The 21,538-nt window shown below is 41.3% G+C and overlaps 1 protein-coding gene across 1 annotated transcript; it reads left to right on the top strand.

Annotated features, from left to right (window-relative positions):
* The first annotated feature begins 1,090 nt into the window (after nt 1-1,090).
* On the top strand, nt 1,091-21,108 carry DSCC1 (DNA replication and sister chromatid cohesion 1). The gene is made up of 9 exons (XM_053558385.1): nt 1,091-1,590; nt 4,456-4,624; nt 7,693-7,827; nt 9,922-10,012; nt 12,853-12,991; nt 14,309-14,361; nt 14,585-14,739; nt 16,895-17,043; nt 20,779-21,108. Exons 1-9 carry the CDS (start codon nt 1,121-1,123, stop codon nt 20,885-20,887), a joined length of 1,470 nt encoding a protein of 489 aa, XP_053414360.1. The 5' UTR covers nt 1,091-1,120; the 3' UTR covers nt 20,888-21,108.
* Nucleotides 21,109-21,538: the final 430 nt, after the last annotated feature.

Below are 21,538 nucleotides of genomic sequence, written 5' to 3'. Positions count from 1 at the left end.
GGGCAAGCGTGGGCAATGTGGCAAGACCCCATCTCTAAAAACAGGTGGGAGGTTATGATGGTTCACTGAGATCAGCCGTCTGACTTTCTGCATTGTCTTTTCACTTAGAATCATCCACAGTGGAAGAGCTTCACATGTTCTGATTACCTGTGTTGGCACAGTGTGGAATAGATTTTCTTTGTTTTCTTGAACTTATGCCTTCTCTCTCCACTGTGTTACCCTATGGAGAGAGAACACTATGTTATCTGTGTTACAAATAAACACTGCACCTTTGTCATCTTTCTCTTTCTTCCTTCGTGGGGCTCAGCCAAGTTCTAGGCTCAGAAAATGCACTTAGACATTAGTTTGGTGCCTAGGGACATTAAAATATTATTTTGTCCTCAAATAAAAATGCTTCTCAAATGAAAAATACTATTGGTGAAGAAGTTATGAAACATCTCTACTTTTATCTACCACAATAGATGACTTGGGAAATTATAGTTTTGCTATAAATATGCGTGGTCCTTGGAGTGTTTTGCTAGACAACAGCGCCCCGATAGTTCTCTCTTTTGACACTGAGGACAAAAGGAAGCTCAGAACCAGGCAGGTTGTCAACAATAAAAAGTCTTAATCTTTGAAGCAAAATATAAAGAGTGTTTTCCTCTTGACACAGTTCATCTGCCACATGGAACTACGTAATCAATCTACAAGTGGATGGACGATTCCAAGCCGTTGTCCCCTAGATATGATGGTCCCCAGGCCCAGAGAAGTGAGATACCCTATCCGATTCTATCAAGAGTTTCGCTCCAGGCCCTGGGTTGTTTGCACGGAACCCCGCAGGACGCTTTTAGATTAAGGCTGGAATCAGACTTTGCCACCCCCCTGCTGGCTGGGCCACTACGGCCAAGGAATCTTTTGGGATAACCAAGGGCACTCCTTACAGGGTTGTGCAAATTTGTGCTTATCACAAGGCCCACCACTGGCTGAAGATAAGATGATTGACCGCGAGGAAAACGGGAGCATCGCTGGTAACAGGGCCGGAGGTCGGGCCGGTCGGGGTGGGGAGAGCAGCGGAAGAGGCGGGCGAAGGTTTCTGTCGCGCTCCGCCTGGTCGTAGCTCTGCCGGGAGACCGGCCCCGGGATGTCGCGTTTCCCTTCAGCAGTTGTAGCCCTACGGAAAGTGACTCGGCAGAGGAGCGGCTCGCGCACCCAGAAGCTTTTGGATCTTCCCGGGGACCCACGGGCGCGCCCCGCCCCGCCCCGCCCCGGAAACACGCCCCCAGAGCTCGTGGCGCGCCTTTGGAACGTCTCTTTCTGTTTCGCGTACTTTTCGCGGTCCCGGGCACCGACGCAGACGTCTTCTCGCCAGCCAAGTACGCAGCACACCGCTCCCCCCACCACGCAACGAGACCCCCGACCCGGCGCCGCGATGAAGAGGACCCGCGAGGAGGTGGACGCGACGCTGCAGATCGCCAAGCTGAACGCGGCCGAGCTGGTGCCCACCGTGCACTGCCTGCGCTTCGGCCCCGGGGCCAGCGGCGCGGCCGCCGGCGACTTCTGCCTGCTGGAGCTGGAGCCAGCGCTGTGCCAGCAGCTGGAAGAGGGACACAGGTGAGCACAGGACGCGCCGCGCCCCCTGCCGCGTGCCGGCTGCCTGCGGACGTCCTCCTCGGGGAAACTCTGTTGGAGGAAACGGGGCGGATAGCTGCGACCATGTGGCTGGGCCTCACAGCGCTTGTGGCCTGATCCCCAGCTCGCTGCCTCTCTCTGAGGATTCTAGGCCCCCGCTCGGCCGCTCAGTTAGCCGGACCGAAGAGATAAACAGAATTGGTCCGGCTGACCTGGCAGGCAAATGTCAGCGCACACAGCGCGGGATATATATACTCCGCAAAGTTTTGAAGCCATTTGTGATTCTAGGGACTCCACACAAAACTTTGTCATTCTACGTTAAAACACAACGGCAGTATCTTGTATTTATGGAGTTCTTCTTGCCTTCCATTTGTTGACTCAGATAATTGGATGTGTAGGGAATAAGTTTAAAGGCTTGCTATAGACTAGGTAATTGGATGAGACACTCCCCTCTCAATAAAAAACACCCCCTCCCCCCAAGCAACAAACTTGTTTGGGGTCGCTCAGTAGGGATCTGAAGCGGTTTCAAGTTCTAGATCAGCTACAAATTTGCCGCAAGACCACTGATTAAAAACTATAGTTAATAGTTAAAGGTGAGGTAGTTCTTTCCATACCGTAATCTTGTGTAATCCCCACTCTTGCAAATCAGGATTTGGGGGCATTGGCTTGAGTCTCTTGTGCAGCGTCATTCTTACAACACCCACATTTTATTAGGCATTTTTTTCTCTTTTTTTTTTTTTTGAGACCGAGTCTTACTTTGTCGCCCCAGGTAGAGTGCTGTAGCGTCACAGCTCACAGCAACCTCAAAGTCTTGGACTTATGCGATTCTCTTGCCAAGTAGCTGGGACTACAGGCGCCTGCCACAACGCCCAGTTATTTTTAGAGATGGGGTCTCTTTCTGGCTCTTGCTCAGGCTGGTCTCCCAATTCGTGAGCTCAGGCAGTCCACCTTCCTTAGCCTCCCAGGGTGCTTAGGATTACAGGCGTGAGCCACCACTCCCTGCCATTTTTTTCTAAGTTCCTTTTAATGGAACCACTTAGGTTCTTTCAACTTTTATACTTTACCCACTAAACAGTGTTAGAGTTAACGAGCCAGTCTTCAGACACTAACCTCAAAGTGTCTTTAGGGAACCGAGTGCTTCCTTCATCTGTGTTCATCTCAGCTGAGTTGGAAGGATTTCAGAGGAATTCAGGTGTGAGGACCTTTGTCCAGTTAATAGCTAATCTAGTTGGCAAAAAAACACGAGTACCTGAAAACGTGTTTTGAATTTGGGGAAGTATAAACAAAATATTTGGAAGCAGAGATAGTGCAATTAGAAACAAATCTTAAAGAACAGGTTTGTAAGCCCCTTAAACATTATTAGCACCAAGAATCTAAGAAAATTTTTATTCTTTTTACCTAAATAGAGGCAGTCTTCTATTTCAGGGTTTTTATTATTTATTTAAAGGAAATGTGTTGTGCACAGGGGGCTTAATGCTTTATGGACTAGGAGAACTACTACAACCACTCCCCTGTCATCTGTATCTTTAGCTGTCCCCTTTCTCACCTTCCATATTTCTCCTCTTCCTTCTTGCTTTCCTGCAGCTGTGATAAAACTTCTTTGTCAGAGTCTTTTGTTAAATGCAGCTTGTAAACATCTCCCTTTCGTATTTTTATTCAGGCTTTTAGGCTTTTTCATAAGGGCTCAGTTTCTTTACAACATAGTTGATAAGTAGGCCAGGAGGTGCTCTTTTGATTGTTAGGGCACACTCAGAACAAAACGAGGACAGCTCTTGGGGATTTTACCAGCAGCAGCTTCATGGCCATATTTGGGGAGCTTATTAGAAATGCAGAATCCTATCCCAGACCTTCTGAATCCCAATCTGCTTTTTAAGAAGATTCCCTAAGATGCCTATACTTAAATTTGAAAAGTACCACTTTAACATGTTGTAGAAAATCATGACATCTTGAGAAAAGTTTCCAAACGCTTTGTTTTGTGCTCTTCCCCACAGTTTGTGCAAAGATGCCATGAGGTGACACTTGGCCTGTTGGCCTCTTTGGATCTGCCTTGCCTGTGTTTAATCTTCCTTAGTGGGGTTACACTTGGCCCAGTACTTGTTCTGTGGAATCCATCTGTGTTCCACAGGGGCCAGACACAGCTTTGAGACTTAATGTTAAATTCTAGAGGATTGGCCGGGTGCAGTGGCTCACGCCTATAATCCTAGCACTTTGGGAGGTCGAGGCAGATGGTTCCCCTGAGCTCAGGAGTTCAAGACTAGCCTGAGCAAGAGTGAGAGCCCATCTCTGCTAAAAATAGAAAAACTAGCCAGGCAGTGAATGCCTGTAATCCCATCTAATTCTTGAGACTGAGGTAAGAGGATCTCCCAAACCCAGGAGTTTGAGGTTGCTACAACCTATAATGACACTACCATGGCATTCTACCCAGGGTGACAGAGTGAGACTTTGTCTCAAAAATAAGATATAAAAAAACAAATTGCAAGAGAATTTTTGAAGTTTTTTTTTTGTTTTTAGAGACAGAGTCTCAAGCTGTCACCCTGGGTAGAATGCCGTGGCATCACAGCTCATAGCAACCTCAAACACTTGGGCTTAAGCGATTCTCTTACCTCAGCCTCCCAAATAACTGGGACTATAGTTGCCCGCCACAATGCCCGGCTATTTTTTGTTGCAGTTGTCATTGTTATCTATCAGGCCCAGACCGGGTTTGAACCTGCCAACCTCGGTGTATGTGGCTGGCGCACTACTCCCTGAGCTATGGGCACCGCTTCAAGAGAACTTTTGAATTGTTTATAATGAAAATGTCCCCTGGAGTCTCAATAAACCGTATGTTTTTTCCCCATTTTCCTGCAGTCTCGTGATTCGTGGTGATAAAGATGAGCAAGCCGTGCTGTGCAGTAAAGACAAAACATATGACTTGAAAATAGCTGACACCTCCAATATGTTGCTTTTCATTCCTGACTGTAAAACTCCAGACCAGCTGAAGAAGGAAGAAGAGCCCTGTGACATTATTTACACTGAGGTGCTGCTTTTTCTCCCTTGATTTATACATGGGAGAAAGACAACAGACATGCAACTCTTGCCTTTAGTTAAAAACTTTAGGTACAAAATGTAAAATCAAGGGGAACTTGAGTTCCTAATGCAATATGAAATTTCTCGGTATTATTATCATTTTTATTTGTTTGGAATCTTGTGAAATACTTGCCTGTATTTTCTCATTTATGATTTTTATTTTCTTTTTTTTGGAGACAGAGTCTGACTACGTGGCCCACTGTAGTGCCATGGCGTCACAGCTCACAGCAACCTCAAACTCTTGGGCTCAAGTGATTCTCTTGCCTCAGCTTCTCAAGTAACTGGAACTACATCCCCGCCACAATGGTCGGCTATTTTTTTGTTGCAGTTCTCATTGTTGGTTATCTGGGTTCCCGGCTGGATTTGAACCCGCCAACTTTGGTGTATGTGGCTGGCGCCGTAACCACTGTGCTGCGGGCGCCAAACTTCATTTTTGATTTTTCAATCCCAGACAAGTCCATCTTTTTCTGCAATGTGGAAAGTTGTGTATTTGGTGACTCACTAATAGTTCTGCCTGTTTTTAGTAAATTTTGCTGTGGATGTGTTTGGAAAGGCGACTCCCTCAAACCATAACTAGTTCATTTGGTAACATTTATGAGGTAGAGAAATGAAGAAATCCGAGTTATTGAAGGAAGTAGGTTTCTTAGCTTTGAAGTTGGTTTAATTCATTAATACCTGTAGCCAAGGATAATAATTTCTAATGATTTTGGAGAATATTGATGGCAGTCACCAAACAAAAGTCTCCATCCTGTCTGGGCTGTTCCACATATAACAATCAGAGTGTAGCCCTTAATATCTTCAGAATGAATTTTGACCAGCTATACCCTTAAAAATAGAACTGGAGAGGAAAGAAGGGAAAATGCTTGGAAGGTTCAGTGATTCCTGTGATATTACTAGAACAGAAGGACTTCCAGTAAATATTGTCCTTTGGTTTTTATAGGGTTATAAGTCTCTCACTGTACTTCAATAGAAATATTGGTAGTTCGTCCTTTTGTAGGAGATAATGTTATTTTTCGTTACTGACCTGGTTTGTAGGTGTCTTGGTGAGGGCATTGTGATAGCTATGAGAGCCTTGAAGTTCCTGTGGATTGAGACTGGATAAAACTTAAAAATCCACTAACCAAAGTCATAATTTGTGGTCGCACTTTCCTAAAAGGGTTAGATAAGGGATGCACATGCCAAATAGGCTGGAGTCTACAAATGGTAGTGGACATCGACGAGTGATGGGGAATGGTGGGTCCACAGCAAATTGGGGAGCACCCAAGTAGGTGGATGGTCACTCTTCATTTGCCTTGTGGGAAAGGAGATCCAGCATTGCTAGATCTTTCAATTTATTTGTTCCAAGTAAAGCTTGGGGAATTTAGGTTTTAGGGGTGAAAGGGTAAACTCTCCTAATTTTTTGATGTTGGCAATGAATTGAAACTATGCCAACCTCCTTCGTCTCTCCCACTGCACAAAAGCATAAGCCAGTATCTGTGCATTGGATATAGCCAAACGAAGGCTTCCACTTTGAACTGTGGATGAAATCAATCTGTCTGATTTGGTCCTTAAGTTCTTTTCTGTTTTTTGTTTTTTGGAGTTTTTTGGTTTGTTTTTGTTTTTGAGACAGAATCTTGCTCTGTTACCCAGGCTAGAGTGCCACGGCCTCAGTCCAGCTCACAGCAACCTCAAACTCCTGGGCTCAAGTAATCTTCCTTCCTCAGCCTCCTGACTAGCTGGGACTACAGGTGCCTGCCACAATACCTGGCTAATTTATCTATTTTTAGTAGAGACAGGGTCTCACTTTTGCTCAGGCTGGTCTTGAACTCTTGAGCTCAAGCAAATCTCCCGCCTCCACCTCCCGGAATGCTAGGATGCTAGGATTACAGGTGTGAGCCTCTTAAGCTCTTCTTCTTCTTTTTTTTTTTTTTTTTTTTTGAGATAGAGTCTCACTGTGTTGCCCTCAGTAGAGTGTGGTGGTGTCATAACTCACAGCAACCTCAAACTCTTGGGCTTAAGTGATCTCTTGTCTTAGCCTCTCAAGTAGCTGGGACTACAGGCTTCAGCCACAATGCCCAGCTATTTTTTGTTACAGTTGTTTATCAGGCCCAGGCCGGGTTCAAACCCACCAGCCTTAGTGTATGTTGCTGGCGCTGTAACCAGCATGCTACGGGTGTGGAGCCCTTAAGTTCTTCTTTTGAAGGCTTTCAATTCTATAGCATGTCCTTCAGACTCTACACCTTGTCTGTGAGTCAGTCAAGCCTTATCCTTGCTCAAGAGCAGAAGCATCTCCTGTCTTTCTATTTCAGAGTTGGAAGGTACCCCAGAGATAATCCAGTTCAGCCTTTTTTTTCTTTTTATATTTTATGAAACATTTATTGAGTACCTGCTAGGTACTGGGCACTGGGCAACTGGGTAAGTCCTGGAGATACAGAAAGGGATAGCAGATACTCGTCCATTCTCTATCCCCTATCACCTGGATTTTGAATTATATAGGCCTTTCAATGTTTCACAAGTGCCATGATGGGACTAGCTGTATTCCTAAATAGTAGAAAGTTCTTGCATTGAAATTTCTCCCTTCAGCTTAATTTTTACATTTTGGGTGACACATCCCATCTCTTTCCCCCCTTAACATCCCATTATTGTTGGAAGAATAATGCCTTTTCTTTATTTTCTAATTTTCAGCCTAAGTGTATTCATTTTTAGTTATCTCCATCTGATTTGCAGAATTGTCACTACCCTGGTCATTTCTTTTCCTGGGCAATACTCCAGCTTCCAGAGTACATTTGAAATGTGATGCTCAATATTGGTTCTCAACTATGCTGGCAGTGTCTTATTAATTGGAGTTTAAAAAGATGCTTCCTGAAGGTGCCCATCCATCTACTTGAGGTAGCTAGTTAGGTATTTTCCTGACAGAACACAGATACCGTGGCTGCCTTTTCTGGGTAATTGTTGAGGGCAGAGGGGTTAACTGGAATTTTGTCTGAAATTTTATTTTAGTATGTCCTTTAAAATGTTATGATATATTATCATTTCTAGATCTTTGGTTTTTCCAATAATTATTGGGAATTAAAGAGATGTAGACCTAAATTAAAGAAGCTAAAGAAACTTTTGATGGAACATACCTATGAAGGACCTGATAGTCAAAAAGAAAAGGATTCTAATTGCTCAAAAGTAAGACTATGTTCACTTTTTTATTTGGAATTTTTTTTTTTAAAAAAGCACTAAAATTAGAGGCGACATTCTTAATGGTGACATTCTTTTTTTTTTTAAGGTTATGTTGTGAAAATTTAAAATGTACCCAAAGAGTACTACAATGACCGGCCTTCACTTGAACAATCATTAGTCACTCTTGTTTCTTCTATCCCCTTCTGTCCTTCCACCTTTCTTTCTTTTTCTAGAGAATTTTATAGTAAATCCTAATATCTTGGTGCCATTCATATAGCTGAAAGTTTCTCATGTTCTTAACTTTCAAATAATAGTTCTCTAGAAGTAAAATTAATTTATATTTAATTAAAAATGTAATTATGAAAATGGAAAAGAATTCTTACTCTAATGTCAAAATTAACTAATTCCTGGAAGTATGAAAAGATATTTATAATCCAAAAAAAGAAAGTTTTAATTTTTTCATGTCATTTAAACTTACAGAACTCTGTTGGTGTCCTGAAGACCATTATTTGCATTATAAGTTCTCTTTTTCTCCATTGAGTGATTTTTCTTTTAAAATATTTTTTGAGTAAGATCCTTTTTGAGAATAATTCATAGACTAAATGATTCATCCTAAATGTATTGAATGGTTTTGTGTACATTTCATGTGTTATGCAGCCATTACCATCTAGACCACCATCAAGTCTAGAATATTTTCATCACCCCCCAAAAGAAACCTCATAGTCTTTGGCCGTCGCTTTCCAATCCTGCCTTCTCTCCCTTTTCTCCTCAGCCCTAGGCAACCACTAATCAACTTCCCTGTCTCTAGATTTGCCTGCTCTGGACATTTCAGGTAAAGGAATCATAATACATGGTCTTTTTCAACTGGCTTCTTTCACATAGCATAATCTTTTCAAGGTTCATCCTTGTTGATGAATAAAATCCCATTTTATGGATAGACCATGTTTTGTTCATTCATTAGTTGATAGACATTTGTGTAGTTTCCACTTTTTGGTTAATGATGCTGCTGTGATCATTCATGTATCAGTTTTTATGTAGACCAAGGTTTTCTTTTCTCTTGGATATATAACCTAGGAGTGAAACGGATAGGTCATGGTGCAACTCTGTAACCTTCTGAAACCTTTTGAGGGACAGACATACTGCTTCCCAGTGTGGCCACACTATGTTCTGTTCCCAGCAGCTGTGGATGAGAGCTTCAATTTTACTACAACCTCAGCAACACTCACTATCTGTCCTGGTATCTCACTGTGGTTTTGATGTGCATTTCCCAGGTGACTAATGATGTTAAACATCTTTTCTGTGCTTACTGACTGTTTATGTGTCTTTGGAGAAATGTCTATTCAGTTCTTCTGCCTGATTTCTAATTGAGTTGTCTTTTTATCATTGAGCTATAGGAAAGTTCTTTACATAGTCTAACTACAAATCCCTTATCAGATATATGATTTATAAATATTTTCTCCCATTTTATGGGTTGTCTTTTCACTTTCTTGACTTTTATATTTTGATAAAATATACATAACATAGAATTTGCCATTTTAACCTCTTTTATGTATATAGTTCAGTAGCATTAAGTACATTCATAGTGGTATGCAATTATCAGCACCATCCATCTCTAGAACATTTTCATCTTCCCAAACTGAAACTCTATACCGATTAAACAATAACTCCCCATTTCTGACAACCACCATTATATTTTCTGTATATGAATTTGGCCACTCTAAATACCTCATATATGTGAAATGATACAACATTCGTCTTTTTGTGTTGATAGTATTTTGAGAAGTACAAAAGTTGATCACATCATCACAAAAGTTTGATGACATGCAATTGATCTATTTCTTCATTTGTTGCTTGTTTTTATTCAATAGTATATTTAAGAAACTATTGCTAAATCCAATGTCATGAAGATTTACCTGTAGGTTTTTTTCTAAGACATCCATTGAGTTTATGTAGTCATCATTAAACATTAACAAAAGAAACTGAACTAGCCTTCGTGTATAAATACTGACTTAATCTGTTCTATGTATTCCCCAAACTTTAAGAATTTTTAAAAATGTTATTCTTCATATGCCTTAAAATATTTTTTTTTGCTTGTTTCAGTATACAACTGAAGATTTGCTTAATCAAATTCAGGCAAGTGAGGAGGAAATAATGACCCAATTACAAGTTCTAAACGCCTGTGAGATTGGAGGTAGTATTACTTACTCGTAATTATTATTAATGATAGAATTGGGCATCCTATAAGAGAGATGTTTTGGGATATATTCGCCCTATTGCATATAGTTTATATAATCATCTTTTAGGTTCAAAGATGGTAACATTTTTCTTTTCAGGTGTAGGATGGTGACTGACTATGATCATATTTACATGGGATGGTCCATCTGTGATTTAACCACTCCTTACCGGCCTTTGTCTTTCAATTAAGTGGTAACAGAACAACCATGTTAGATTAAGAGTGTTCCTTAGATATTAGGTAATCTACTCTTGTCATTTATTTAATAGCTGAGGAAACTAAGGGCTAGGAAGGGGAACTAACTTGGGTAGGGCTGCAAGCTGAGTTAGGGACAGGGTATGACATGACATAAAACCTAAGTCCCTGAACTCCTAGTTCAGAATTAATTTAATAACTTTGTTGTATTTCCAAATTGCTTGGAAGAAGGGGCTGTTTCTATTGTGGTAACTCGCAGTATATTTTTGAACATGTGTTTACACAATAAGCCTGCACAAAAGATATGGGAGTGTGTGTTGGCATATGGTATAGAGGAGATGCCCCACACCATCTTTGCCTTCTGCTGTAGAGTAGGAGCTTTTCCCCTAAGCATCTGGACCTGTAGTATGCAGTGATACTTGGGTCAAAAGCAGCTGAATTCTGTATCCAGGTATTCATAAAGAGGAAGTCAGCATGGGTGGGTAGACGCACTATTCAATTGCTCATAATCTTCCAAACAAGGTTAGCTTTTGTAAGACCTTAAATGTCAAATTCTATTGAATAAAGCAACTACACACAACTTTAGTACTAACTGGAAGGAGTTAGCTCTTTTTTGTGCTTCCTTGAGATTCATTTTCTCTTAAGCATCTAAATCAAGTTATTAATTATAGATATTATGGATGCCTGCTATTCATTACTGTGGTATATGGATACTACAAATGTTAAAGTTTCTTTTTTATTTTTCAGTGTTTTTTTTTTTTTTTTTTTTGACAAATTAACAATGTATTTTAACAGCTCTCTGCATTATTCACTTGCACCATAGAATGCATACAATTTTGGTAGGGGGATGCATAGACTTCTTCTAGCTTTCTTCCTTAGTTTTTAATGTTGCATTTATTTTTAAAAATAAGAACAAGGCTGGCTGCAATGGCTTATGCCTGTAATCTCAGCACTTTGGGAGGCCAAGGCAGATGGATTGCTTGAGCTCACAAGTTGGAGACCAGCTTGAGCAAGGGCAAGGCTCTAAAAATAGCTGGACATTATGGTGGATCCCTGTAGTCCCAGCTACTTGGCAGACTGAGGCAAGAGAATCACTTGAGCCCAAGAGTTTGAGGATGCTATGAGCTATGATGATGCCACAGCACTTTACCCAGGGCAACAAAGTGAGACTCTGTCTCCAAAACAAAAAGATAATAATAAGAAGAATAGAGACATTCTCCCTTGGAAATGGTGGATGTGCACTTGATTTCTTTCTCCAGGAATGTTTGTTATACCATTGATTATAAAATGCCATTTTCTAATCTTTCATGGGAATGAGGAAAGGTATCTTGATGCCTACCCTTTGTGTTTTGCCCTCATCCACATGTACTTCAGCATCTGTCATTTCTGTTTTTTTTCTTTTTTTTTTTTGGCCGGAGCTGGATTTGAACCTGCCACCTCCGGCATATGGGGCCAGCGCCCTACTCCTTTGAGCCACAGGCACCGCCCCAGCGTCTGTCATTTCTTGAGTAAGCTGGCCTTTTTTATGAGGATGGGGACACCTCTGCAAGTACCTGTGGTGACAGAGTTATAACTAGGGCAGTTCAGCATAGAGGAAATTGCCTGTCTAAGGTCTGACAATTAAGTTTAAAAATTCTCTTAGAAAACGTGCTACATACCTAATTGCTGAATAGCACTATGGTCACCTTTGAAGTACTATCCTTGGGAAGCTATTCCCTGACTCCAGCACCTAGTCTACCCTTGAAAGCAATTTGGGAGCTCTTTTTCTATAGAATGGCCATCTGAGCTATTGTTTGTTGTTTGAGGTCTGGCAATTAAATTCATGAGCTCATCCTAAAAAAAGCGCTTGAAGAAAGGTGCTGGCGGCTGGTCATGGTGACTCACGCCTGTAATCCTAGCACTCTGGGAGGCCAAGGCCAGTGAGTTGCTTGAGCTCATGAGTTCGAAACCAGCCTGAGCAAAAAGTGAGATCCCCCCACCCCCCATCTCTAACTAAAAATAAAAAAACTGATGCAAGAAGATTACTTGAGCCCATGAGTTGGAGGTTGCTGTGAGGTATGACACCACAGCACTCTACCCAGAGCAACAGCTTGAGACTCATGTCTCAGAAAAAAAAAAAAAGAAAGGCACCGGCGTGGGTGCACATCTTCACCTTTGAAGGTGACTGTAATGATATTCAGCAATGAAGTAGGTAGCACTTTTTTTAGGATGGGTTTGTGAACTTAATTGACTGACCTTGTAGGATATCAAACCTACATCCTTCACCTCATTTGTATGATATTGTAATGCAGTGACTGTGCCAGCTGCAGACTTCCTCGTTTCTCTTTGTACAATAAGATTATTGTGAGATAACTGAAGATCAAAACACCTGAAAAAAGTGTTAGTCATATGTGAAGGACTCTTTAAAATCTGCTTGATCTCCCTCAAGACACAATTTAAAATGATGGGGGAGAAAGCTTAACAAGAAGTTCTGTTTAAAAAAAGCAGAAGACTTTTAGTGTCTTTTTTTATGATGGGCAAGAGTATACTCCTATTTTAAATTCAATTAGCTAAGGAATTCAATTAACATGTTTTTTGGTAAATATAACTTTTGGAATTTGCAGGCTATTGGAGGATTCTTGAATTTGATTATGAGATGAAACTTCTGAATCACATAACTCAGCTTGTGGATTCTGAATCATGGTCTTTTAGTAAAGTTCCTTTGAATATATGCCTTCAGGAACTTGGACCATTGGAGCCAGAGTAAGTGTTTTAATTAATTTATTTTTTTTTTAATTTCAGATTAATATGGGGATACAAGTGATTAGCTTACATTATTTGTGTTTGTCAGGCAAAGTCCAAGTTATAGTTGAGAAGTATTTTAATTTCTTATCCATCCAGGTTTCCTTAAGGAGAAGAAAATTATTTTCCAGACTGCCACTACACTCAGGGCATAGAGTACAGTATAATTACATGTTGATATCATAGAGAAAGTAATAGCCGGGCGTTGTGGCGGGCACCTGTAGTCCCAGCTGCTTGGGAGGCTGAGGCAAGAGAATCGCTTAAGCCCAGGAGTTGGAGGTTGCTGTGAGCTGTGTGAGGCCACGGCACTCTACCCGAGGGCCATAAAGTGAGACTCTGTCTCTACAAAAAAAAAAAAGAGAAAGTTTTTAAATAATACAACCAAAGAAGATTTAGGAATTTTGTTACTAAGGTGATTAAATGTACATTATCTTTTTAAATTTTTGTGCCATAAAAATATCGACAAACTGATATGTTTGAGCTATCTTTTTTTTATAGACAGTGTCTCACTATGTCACCCAGCATAGAGTGCTGTGATATCACAGCTCACAGCAACCTCCAACTCTTGGAATTAAGTGATTCTCTTGCCTCAGCCTCCCAAATAGCTGTAACTACAGGTGCTCACCATAACGCCTGGCTATTTTTTTGTTGCAGTTGTCATTGTTGTTTTAATTGGCCCAAGCTGACTTCAAACCCACCAGCCTAGCTGTTTGTTGCTGGCATCCTACCCACTGAGCTACGAGCGCCACCCTGTCTTAAGTTATGTTATAATAATAAATGTATGCTCACATAATTCATGTTAAAACATTTAGTACAGGGCCTGGCACATAGCAGCTTTCCAGTACATTTTAATTTGTAATTTAAATAAAGTATTATTTGGCTACCCAAATTACTTAGTATTTCAAATCTCAAATTTATATCTTAGGCTCTGCGCCCATACTTAGTAAGTAGGGCGCCAGCCACGTACACCAAAGCTGATGGGTTCGAGCCCAGCCTGGTCCTGCTAAACAACAAGGGCAACTGCAACCAAAAAATAGTCGGGCATTGTGTTGGGTGCGTGTAGTCCCAGCTACTCAGGAGGCTGAGGCAAGAGAATCACTTGAGCCCAAGAGTTTGAGGTTGCTGTGAGCTGTGACGCCATGGCACTCTACCAAAGGGGACACCATGAGACTGTCTCAAAAAAAATTTATATCTTAGATTCTACTTAGCAATGAGGTTTAAAAATATAGTCCATAAAAATGTTGATAACTTTTTAAATGAGTATTTTAAATTTTTCAGGGAAATGATAGAACACTGCCTTAAATGTTATGGGACTAAGTATATAGATGAAGGTAAGATTTGGAAAGTATTCTAATTGTTATTTTAACTCATGTTAAAATTGGTATACATGTCGGAAGTGTGTTGGTGTTAAAAACAGGAACTCTTATAGAGTTGTAGGAGGTGAGTTAAGATATACAATTCTTTCCAAGAAATTGAATTGAGAAAAAGAAAAAGTTAGTACTGTATTTAATTGCAAGAGGATAACATGAAAGTCATCCGATATCTTTTCTGTAGGTGAAGTTTATTTTGAACTGAGTGCTGATAAAATATGCAGATCTACGGCACAGATGCTACTCCAGAATGCCGTGAAATTCAATCTCGCTGAGTTTCAAGAAGTTTGGCAGCAGAGTGTTCCTGAAGGAATGATAACCAGGCTTGATCAGCTTAAGGTAATAGCAATAGGAGTTGTTACTTTAATTCAACAGGCGTTTAATTAACAGGGGAAATGATACTTATATTGGAGCTGAATTTGGAGCCAATTTACACCTATCTGCCTAGATACCCATTACGTATCTATGCATTTGACCCATCACTTAAAGAAAAAAGTGTTTTATTGAAGTACAATTTACATGTCATAAAATTCACCTTGAAAAAAAGGTTTTTAGGGGTGGCGCCTGTGGCTCCGTGAGCAGGGCACTGGCCCCATAGACTGAGGGTGGCGGGTTTGAGTCCCAGCCAAGCTACAATAAAAAATAGCCGTGCACTGTGGCTGGTGCCTGTGGGCCCAGCTGCACAGGAGGCTGAGGCAAGAGAATCGCCTAAGCCCAAGAGCTGGAGGTTGCTGTGAGCTGTGATGCCATCGCACTCTACCGAGGGCGACAAAATGAGACTCTGTCAAAAAAAAAAAAAAAAAAGGTTTTTAGTCAATCTTCTAAGTTACTTTCACCCCAACCCAGTCTTAGAACATATCCATTTCCTCAGGAAGAGCCTTTGGACCCATTTACAATTAATCCTTGTTCCCAAACAGTGTGTCACATTTTATTTTCTTTCTCTTCACTTCCATCACCATGGCCTCTACAATAGCAGTAGCATCCCTAAGCAGGCCGCTTGCACTTTTAATTTTCTTCACGTCCAAAACACTCTGTGTTGCGACTAGAGTATGTTTAAGTTACTTTAATGGTTGCCAAGGATCATTAAAATACGGAATTCATATCTTGGCCTATAAGAACCTTCAAGATCATCTTCATAGCCTCTCTCTGGCTACTTTCTCTCCTGCTCAGTACATGTCAACCTTCTTTAGGAGCTCAGGGGTAGCCTGAGGAATGGGAAGGTGATCAGTCCATGCCTAGAAGGTGCACATTACTTGTATAAATCTGTTCTTACCATGCACAGCCATCGTGCCATGGAAAAGGCATGCGCGATAAGTTAGGAGAGCAAAGAAAAGAGGCTTAGCCATTAGACTGGTCAATCAGAGACAATTTTCTGAAGGAATGGATGTTATTACTGCTGAGTTTGGAAGGAGGAACTATTGCTTTCTAGGTGAAGGAAGGGCAGAGACGGGAATCTAGGAGAGCATGTTCAGGAGTGTGGAGATATAAAAATTGGGGGACTCTTAACAGGGATGCTTGAATGAAATGAAGATGCTGGTGAGTTTTTAGGCCCACTGTAGGTTGTGCTAAAGAACTTCAACTCTATTGAGAAAGCTCTTTAGGGCCATTTGGTGACGTCAGTTAAAAGAGCTGCCTCATCGGGTACTCTCAGTTTTGCCTTTTGTAAAGACCATGACAGTAAAGAGGAAGAGGGATGGGAGGTTGGCTAGATCGTGAAAAGGGAGAACGGTGTAGGCTCTTAACTCTTAAATAAAAGGGTCCTGACCAAAGAAAATAGGTAATGGGGAATATATTGAGAAATCTTGAGGCCTTAACATCTCTAGGCTTTAGTGAGCACTTAGGTGTGGGGTTTGGCTCATGGAATCTTGGGTGATAACTAGGTTTCCCCTTTTCCTAGAAGCAGGTTTGGGTAATAAACACAAGTTCATGTATAGATTGGGATGTAGAGGTTTGGTGCTCAAAACAGATATATGAGCTGAAGATACAAATATTATAGTCATTAGCAAGTGGTGGTTCAGGCCACAGGTTTAGATGAGGTTGCCCAGGAGAGTGACAGTAAAACAAGCAGAAGTGTCAGGAGAGAGCCCTGGGAAGTTACAACTTCATGTTAGGAAGAAAATAAGGAGACAGTGATGTCAGAGATGGAGAGAGATTTAAAGAAGAGTCAACATTAACAAAGAAAACAGAGGACAAGATGAATCCAAGAAAGGAGCTCACTAGACTGGGAAGTGACAGGTCTCTGGTGCCCTCTTAGAACCAGAGCTGTCTTAATAAACTGGTGGCGCAGAAGTCAGATGGAAGAAGGAAAAAGAAGTCACTACGTAAGGGAGCTCTCTTTAGGCAAAGGCTATTGTGAATCTGGAGAGTTTGTGTTAAGTTTCCTGTAGCTGACTTTGTAAATACCTCGGGCTAAGCTAAACCTCGGATCAAAGAATGAGTCATACTTAAACATGAGATCCCTACTTTAACTGCTTTTTCTTCTTATTTCTTGTAGGGTGTAGCACTGGTGGATAGACGCTCCAGACCAGAAATCATTTTTTTGCTCAAAGTAGATGATTTACCTGAAGATAATCAGGGACGTTTTAATAGTTTATTCTCTCTAAGGGAGAAGTGGACAGAAGAAGATATTGCACCATATATTCAGTAAGTAATTTATTAAAAAGGGATCTTGAGGGTTCTTTTCATCAAGAGTGACATAGAATTTCAGATTTATTACTAGAACACAATTTTCTTGAATATTCCCTGAGCTTCTCTCAGGTGCTGGCTGTCTTCTCTTTCTCTGTCATTCTCCACAATTACTGGTACTGAAGGTTGAGTATATATTATCTTTGTTCCTTCCTCCTGCTTCTAAAACCCACTTCTTTGCTCTCCTCTCCATAAAACTGTCTACTTAGAGAGATGGAGTACATACCTTCTCGGACTCTAAGGCAAGCATTCCTCCCTGATTGCCACCTCCTGTCTTTCCTGCTGCCTTATTTTAACACCATGGGAGAGGCCAGATTACAGCAGCACAGGTTAGCCCTTGAGTTCCTGCTTATAGGCTCTCAAGTCCACTACACTTGAAATCCACTGGCATTGCAGCCTTGTGACTTTGTTATACCTCTCAGGTCCTCTTTTCTCTTTCCACACCTTGGATTCTGTCTCTCTCTTACTGTCTACACTTTATTCTTTTGGCCCTTTCTCTCTCTTGTCCTATCTTCCTAGCAAAAAACGAAAAAGGTTAAACCTAAACGTTCTGCTTATTCTGTGTCTATACCAGGGCAGCTGAAATTTTCTGGAGAAAAATATTCAACCGGGCTGGCCGTCTTGCTTAAGAACCTAACTGGTTCTTAGCATGGCCCCTAGCCAGGCACCATTTCCTTCTCTATCCTTAGAGCTTCCTTTACATCTTCTTTTCTTTGCTCATGAGAGCATTACCCTCTGTTTCTTCTTCACCCTCCTTTATGACTTTATTTCTTGAGAAAATAGAAGCAGCAAGGCAAAAATAATCTTCTTTCCCACTGCCAAATCTGCCAGCCTCCTCTTGCATGCACTGCCTCCTTTGCAGTTTTTCCTGTACGGTGCATGAACTGTCCCTGCTCCAAAGGCCAGCCTTTCTGCACTAGATCCATTCCCTCTGACCTTTTTAAAGATTTGGATCCTCCAGTTATCCCTTTCCCCACTATGAATTCAGTATTTCCCTCTCTTCTGGATCATCCCTGTTAGCATATCATAGTCTGTAATGTTGCCCATCTTGAAAAAACGACAATAGCAAGCTACTGGTTCCTGCGCCCTCCACCCTCTTTCACAAGATAACTCCTTTCAAACGTTTTGAATGCTTGGGCCGGGTATCGTGGCTTATGCCAATATACCTGGAATTCTGTGAGACAGAAGAAGGATCACTTGAGCTCAGGAGTTTGAGACCAGCCTCAGCAAGAGTGAATCTCCACTTCTATTAAAGGTAGAAAAATTAGCCAGGCTTTGTGGCAGGTGCCTGCAGCCCCGCTACTCGGAAGGCTGAGGCAGGAGGATGGCTTGAATCCAGGAATATGCGGTTGGTATGAGCTAAGCTGATAATACCATGGCTCTAGCTTGAGCAACAGAGTAAGACTCTGTCTCAAACAACAACAACAAAAGAAGGCAGCACCTGTAGGTCAGCGGGTAGGGCGCCAACCACATACACTGAAGCTGATGGGTTCGAACCTGGCCTGGACCAGCTAAACAACAATGGCAACTGCAACAAAAAAACAGCCAGGCGTTGTGGTGGGTGCCTGTAGTCCCAGCTACTCTGGAGGCTGAGGCAAGAGAATTATTTAAGCCCAAGAGTTTGGGGTTGCTGTGAGCTATGACACCACGGCACTCTACTGAGGGTAACAGACTCTGTCTCAAAAAAAAAAGTTTGCTTACTCATTCTCTGTCTCTTCACCTTCTATTCTTTCCCTTAGTGATTGACATCTTAGTCCAGCGGCATCCATCTTTTTATACTCAATGTCTATCCTTGTTTACTTGACCTCTTAGCACGACCTGATGCAGCAGACCTCTTCATTCTGCTTGAAACACTCTGGTCTGGTGTCCCTTCTTCCCCAGCGCTGCTCCTCTTCTGTCTCTTGCTGATTTATCTCTGTTCTCCCCAATCGTTAAATGGTAGAGTACTCCAGGACTTTATTCTTGGGCCATCTTCTCTTCTATTTGTGCTTTCCCCTTGGTGCTCTCATCTAGGCCTACATATAAATTTAGTGACTTCCTAATTTTATCTTCATACTTGGCCTTTTCTCTAAGCTTCAGATTCTTATGTCTAGTTGCCTAATTCACTTTTCCACTTGGGTATCCAGGAAGAATGTCAGACTTAGCCTATTCACAATAGAACTGTTACTTTTCCCTTGTCCTTACCTACCTGTGTGAGCTTATCTAGGTTACCAATGTTTTTGAACTTTAGCTTCCTGTTCTTTATCTCAGTTAACAGCACCACCACTAATCCAGTCACTCAAGCAAAAGCCTAGGAATCATCCTTGTTTTTTCCTCCCCTCATCTTCTACCCTGCTTCCCCCAAAATAAGACATCCTCCGAAAATAAGACCTACTTACAGGAAAGATAAGACGTCCCCTGAAAATAAGACCTAGTGCATCTTTGGGAGCACACCTTAAAATAAGACACTATCTTATTTTTGGGGAAACAGGGTAGTTCAAACTACAAGTAAATCCCAATGGATCATCCTTCACCTGCCTCTGGATTGGTCTCCCTGCTACTATTTTTGGTCCCCCTCTCCTCTCTCCTTTTTATAGACTGCTTCTTTTGGAAATTTTTAAATATTCAAAAGTGAAAATATAATCAGCCCCCCATGTATCCATTACCCAGCTTCCATAATCACCAGCTCATTGCCTCCATTATTTAAAACTTAGATCACATTGTGCCTTTACATTAATGAAAGCTCTCCTAGTTCATGCAACTACAACTTGAACTTTACCTTAAAAATATAAACAATGTCAGCCAGGAACAGTGGCTCATGCCCATAATCCTAGCTCTTGGGAGGCCGAAGCCAGTGGATTGCCTGAGCTTATGGGTTTGAGACCAGCCTGAGCCAGGGCGAGACCTCGTCTCTAAAAAGTATGTGCCTGTAGTCCCAGCTTCTCGGGAAGCTCTTGAGCCCAAGAGTTTGAGGTTGCTGTAAGCTATGATGCCATGGCACTCTACTGAGGGCAACAAAGTGAGACTCTGTCTCAAAAAAAAAAAAAAAAAATGTAAATAGTGTAATCTAATCATTTGTACCCTCATATTAATCTGAATTACAAAAATATATAAAATAAAATGTATAATTAAATCAAGATTCTTTTCTATGTCCTTCAAAGCCCTACATGGTCTAGCCCTTGTTCCATCTCCAGCTCAAATCCTCCCACATTTCCCTTCCCTTAGTATGTTCCAGTTATATTCTTCTCTTTGATGTACAAAAGAGGAAGCTAAATTTCAAAAACAGTTGGTAACCTAGACAAGCTCACATAAGGTAGCATAGTATCCAGTTCCTTGGACTCTAGACCTCACCGTATCCCACTGCTTATATTTCTGATTTGGAGGCTGTGTGACATAATGGAAATACCATGGACTTTGAAGTCATACAGGCCTGATGGCAGAATTTACTACCTGTCTGAGTGTCAGTTTCTTCAGAACTATCATGGAGTTAAATAATATTACTGTGAAGGTTAAATGAGATAATGCATGTAACATATGTAGTTCTAGTAAGACTTAGAACCACTCCTCACCTCATCCGTCCCACAAACACCCACACACAATGCTTACTGGAAAAATAGATTTGAGGGAGAGAGATAAAATATGTAGTACTATAAAATATTGTTTATGTTCCTTAAAGTATTCACACTACTCATTTTTCTTTTATTGTTTCCACAGAGACTTATGTGGAGAGAAGCAAACCATAGGTGCATTACTCACTAAATACTCTCGTTCTTCAGTGCAAAATGGTGTTAAAGTGTATAATTCAAGAAGACCCATTTCTTAGAAGAACCACAGTCTTTTCTTTGGCATTATATAACTTTGGGCTTTATAAAGTTACTGTTTATAAGAAAAGATCCTCTTATGTATTTTTATTCCTGACTTTCTAAAAAAAAGTTCTCTAAGGCATTTTTCTCCTCATCTTAAGGCATTTTGAAACTACTATTCTTATTTCTTAAATGTAATACTTGTGTATCTTTCAGATTACATTTGTACTATGTAAACAGTGTAAACAAGGACAAAAGAAAGTAGTGTCTACTGTTTAGTGTATCTGAGGTCTATATGGTTTTATTTATAGAAAAACAGTTGCTTTTTATATTTAAAATGTCATTTCTTTTTTTTGCAGTTTTTGGCCAGGGCTGGGTTCGAACCCACCACCTCCAGCATACGGGGCTGGTGCTCCACCCCTTTGAGCCACAGGCGCTGCCCTAAAATGTCATTTCTTTAATTAAGATTTGATGTTCTGGGCCGGGCTCAGTGGCTCACACCTGTAATCCTAGCACTCTGGGAGGCCGAGGTGTGTGGGTTGCCTGAGCTTACATGTTCAAGACCCACCTGAGCCAGAGTGAGACCTTGTCTCTAAAAATAGCTGGGTATGATGGTGGGCGCCTGTAGTCCTAGTTACTTGGGAGGCTGAGACAAGAGAATCGCTTGAGCC

Source organism: Nycticebus coucang, chromosome 13 (assembly GCF_027406575.1).
Source record: "Nycticebus coucang isolate mNycCou1 chromosome 13, mNycCou1.pri, whole genome shotgun sequence".
Taxonomy (NCBI): Eukaryota; Metazoa; Chordata; class Mammalia; order Primates; family Lorisidae; genus Nycticebus; species Nycticebus coucang.
The sequence above is the reverse complement of the archived record's forward strand: the minus strand, read 5'-3'. Positions and strand labels throughout refer to the sequence as shown.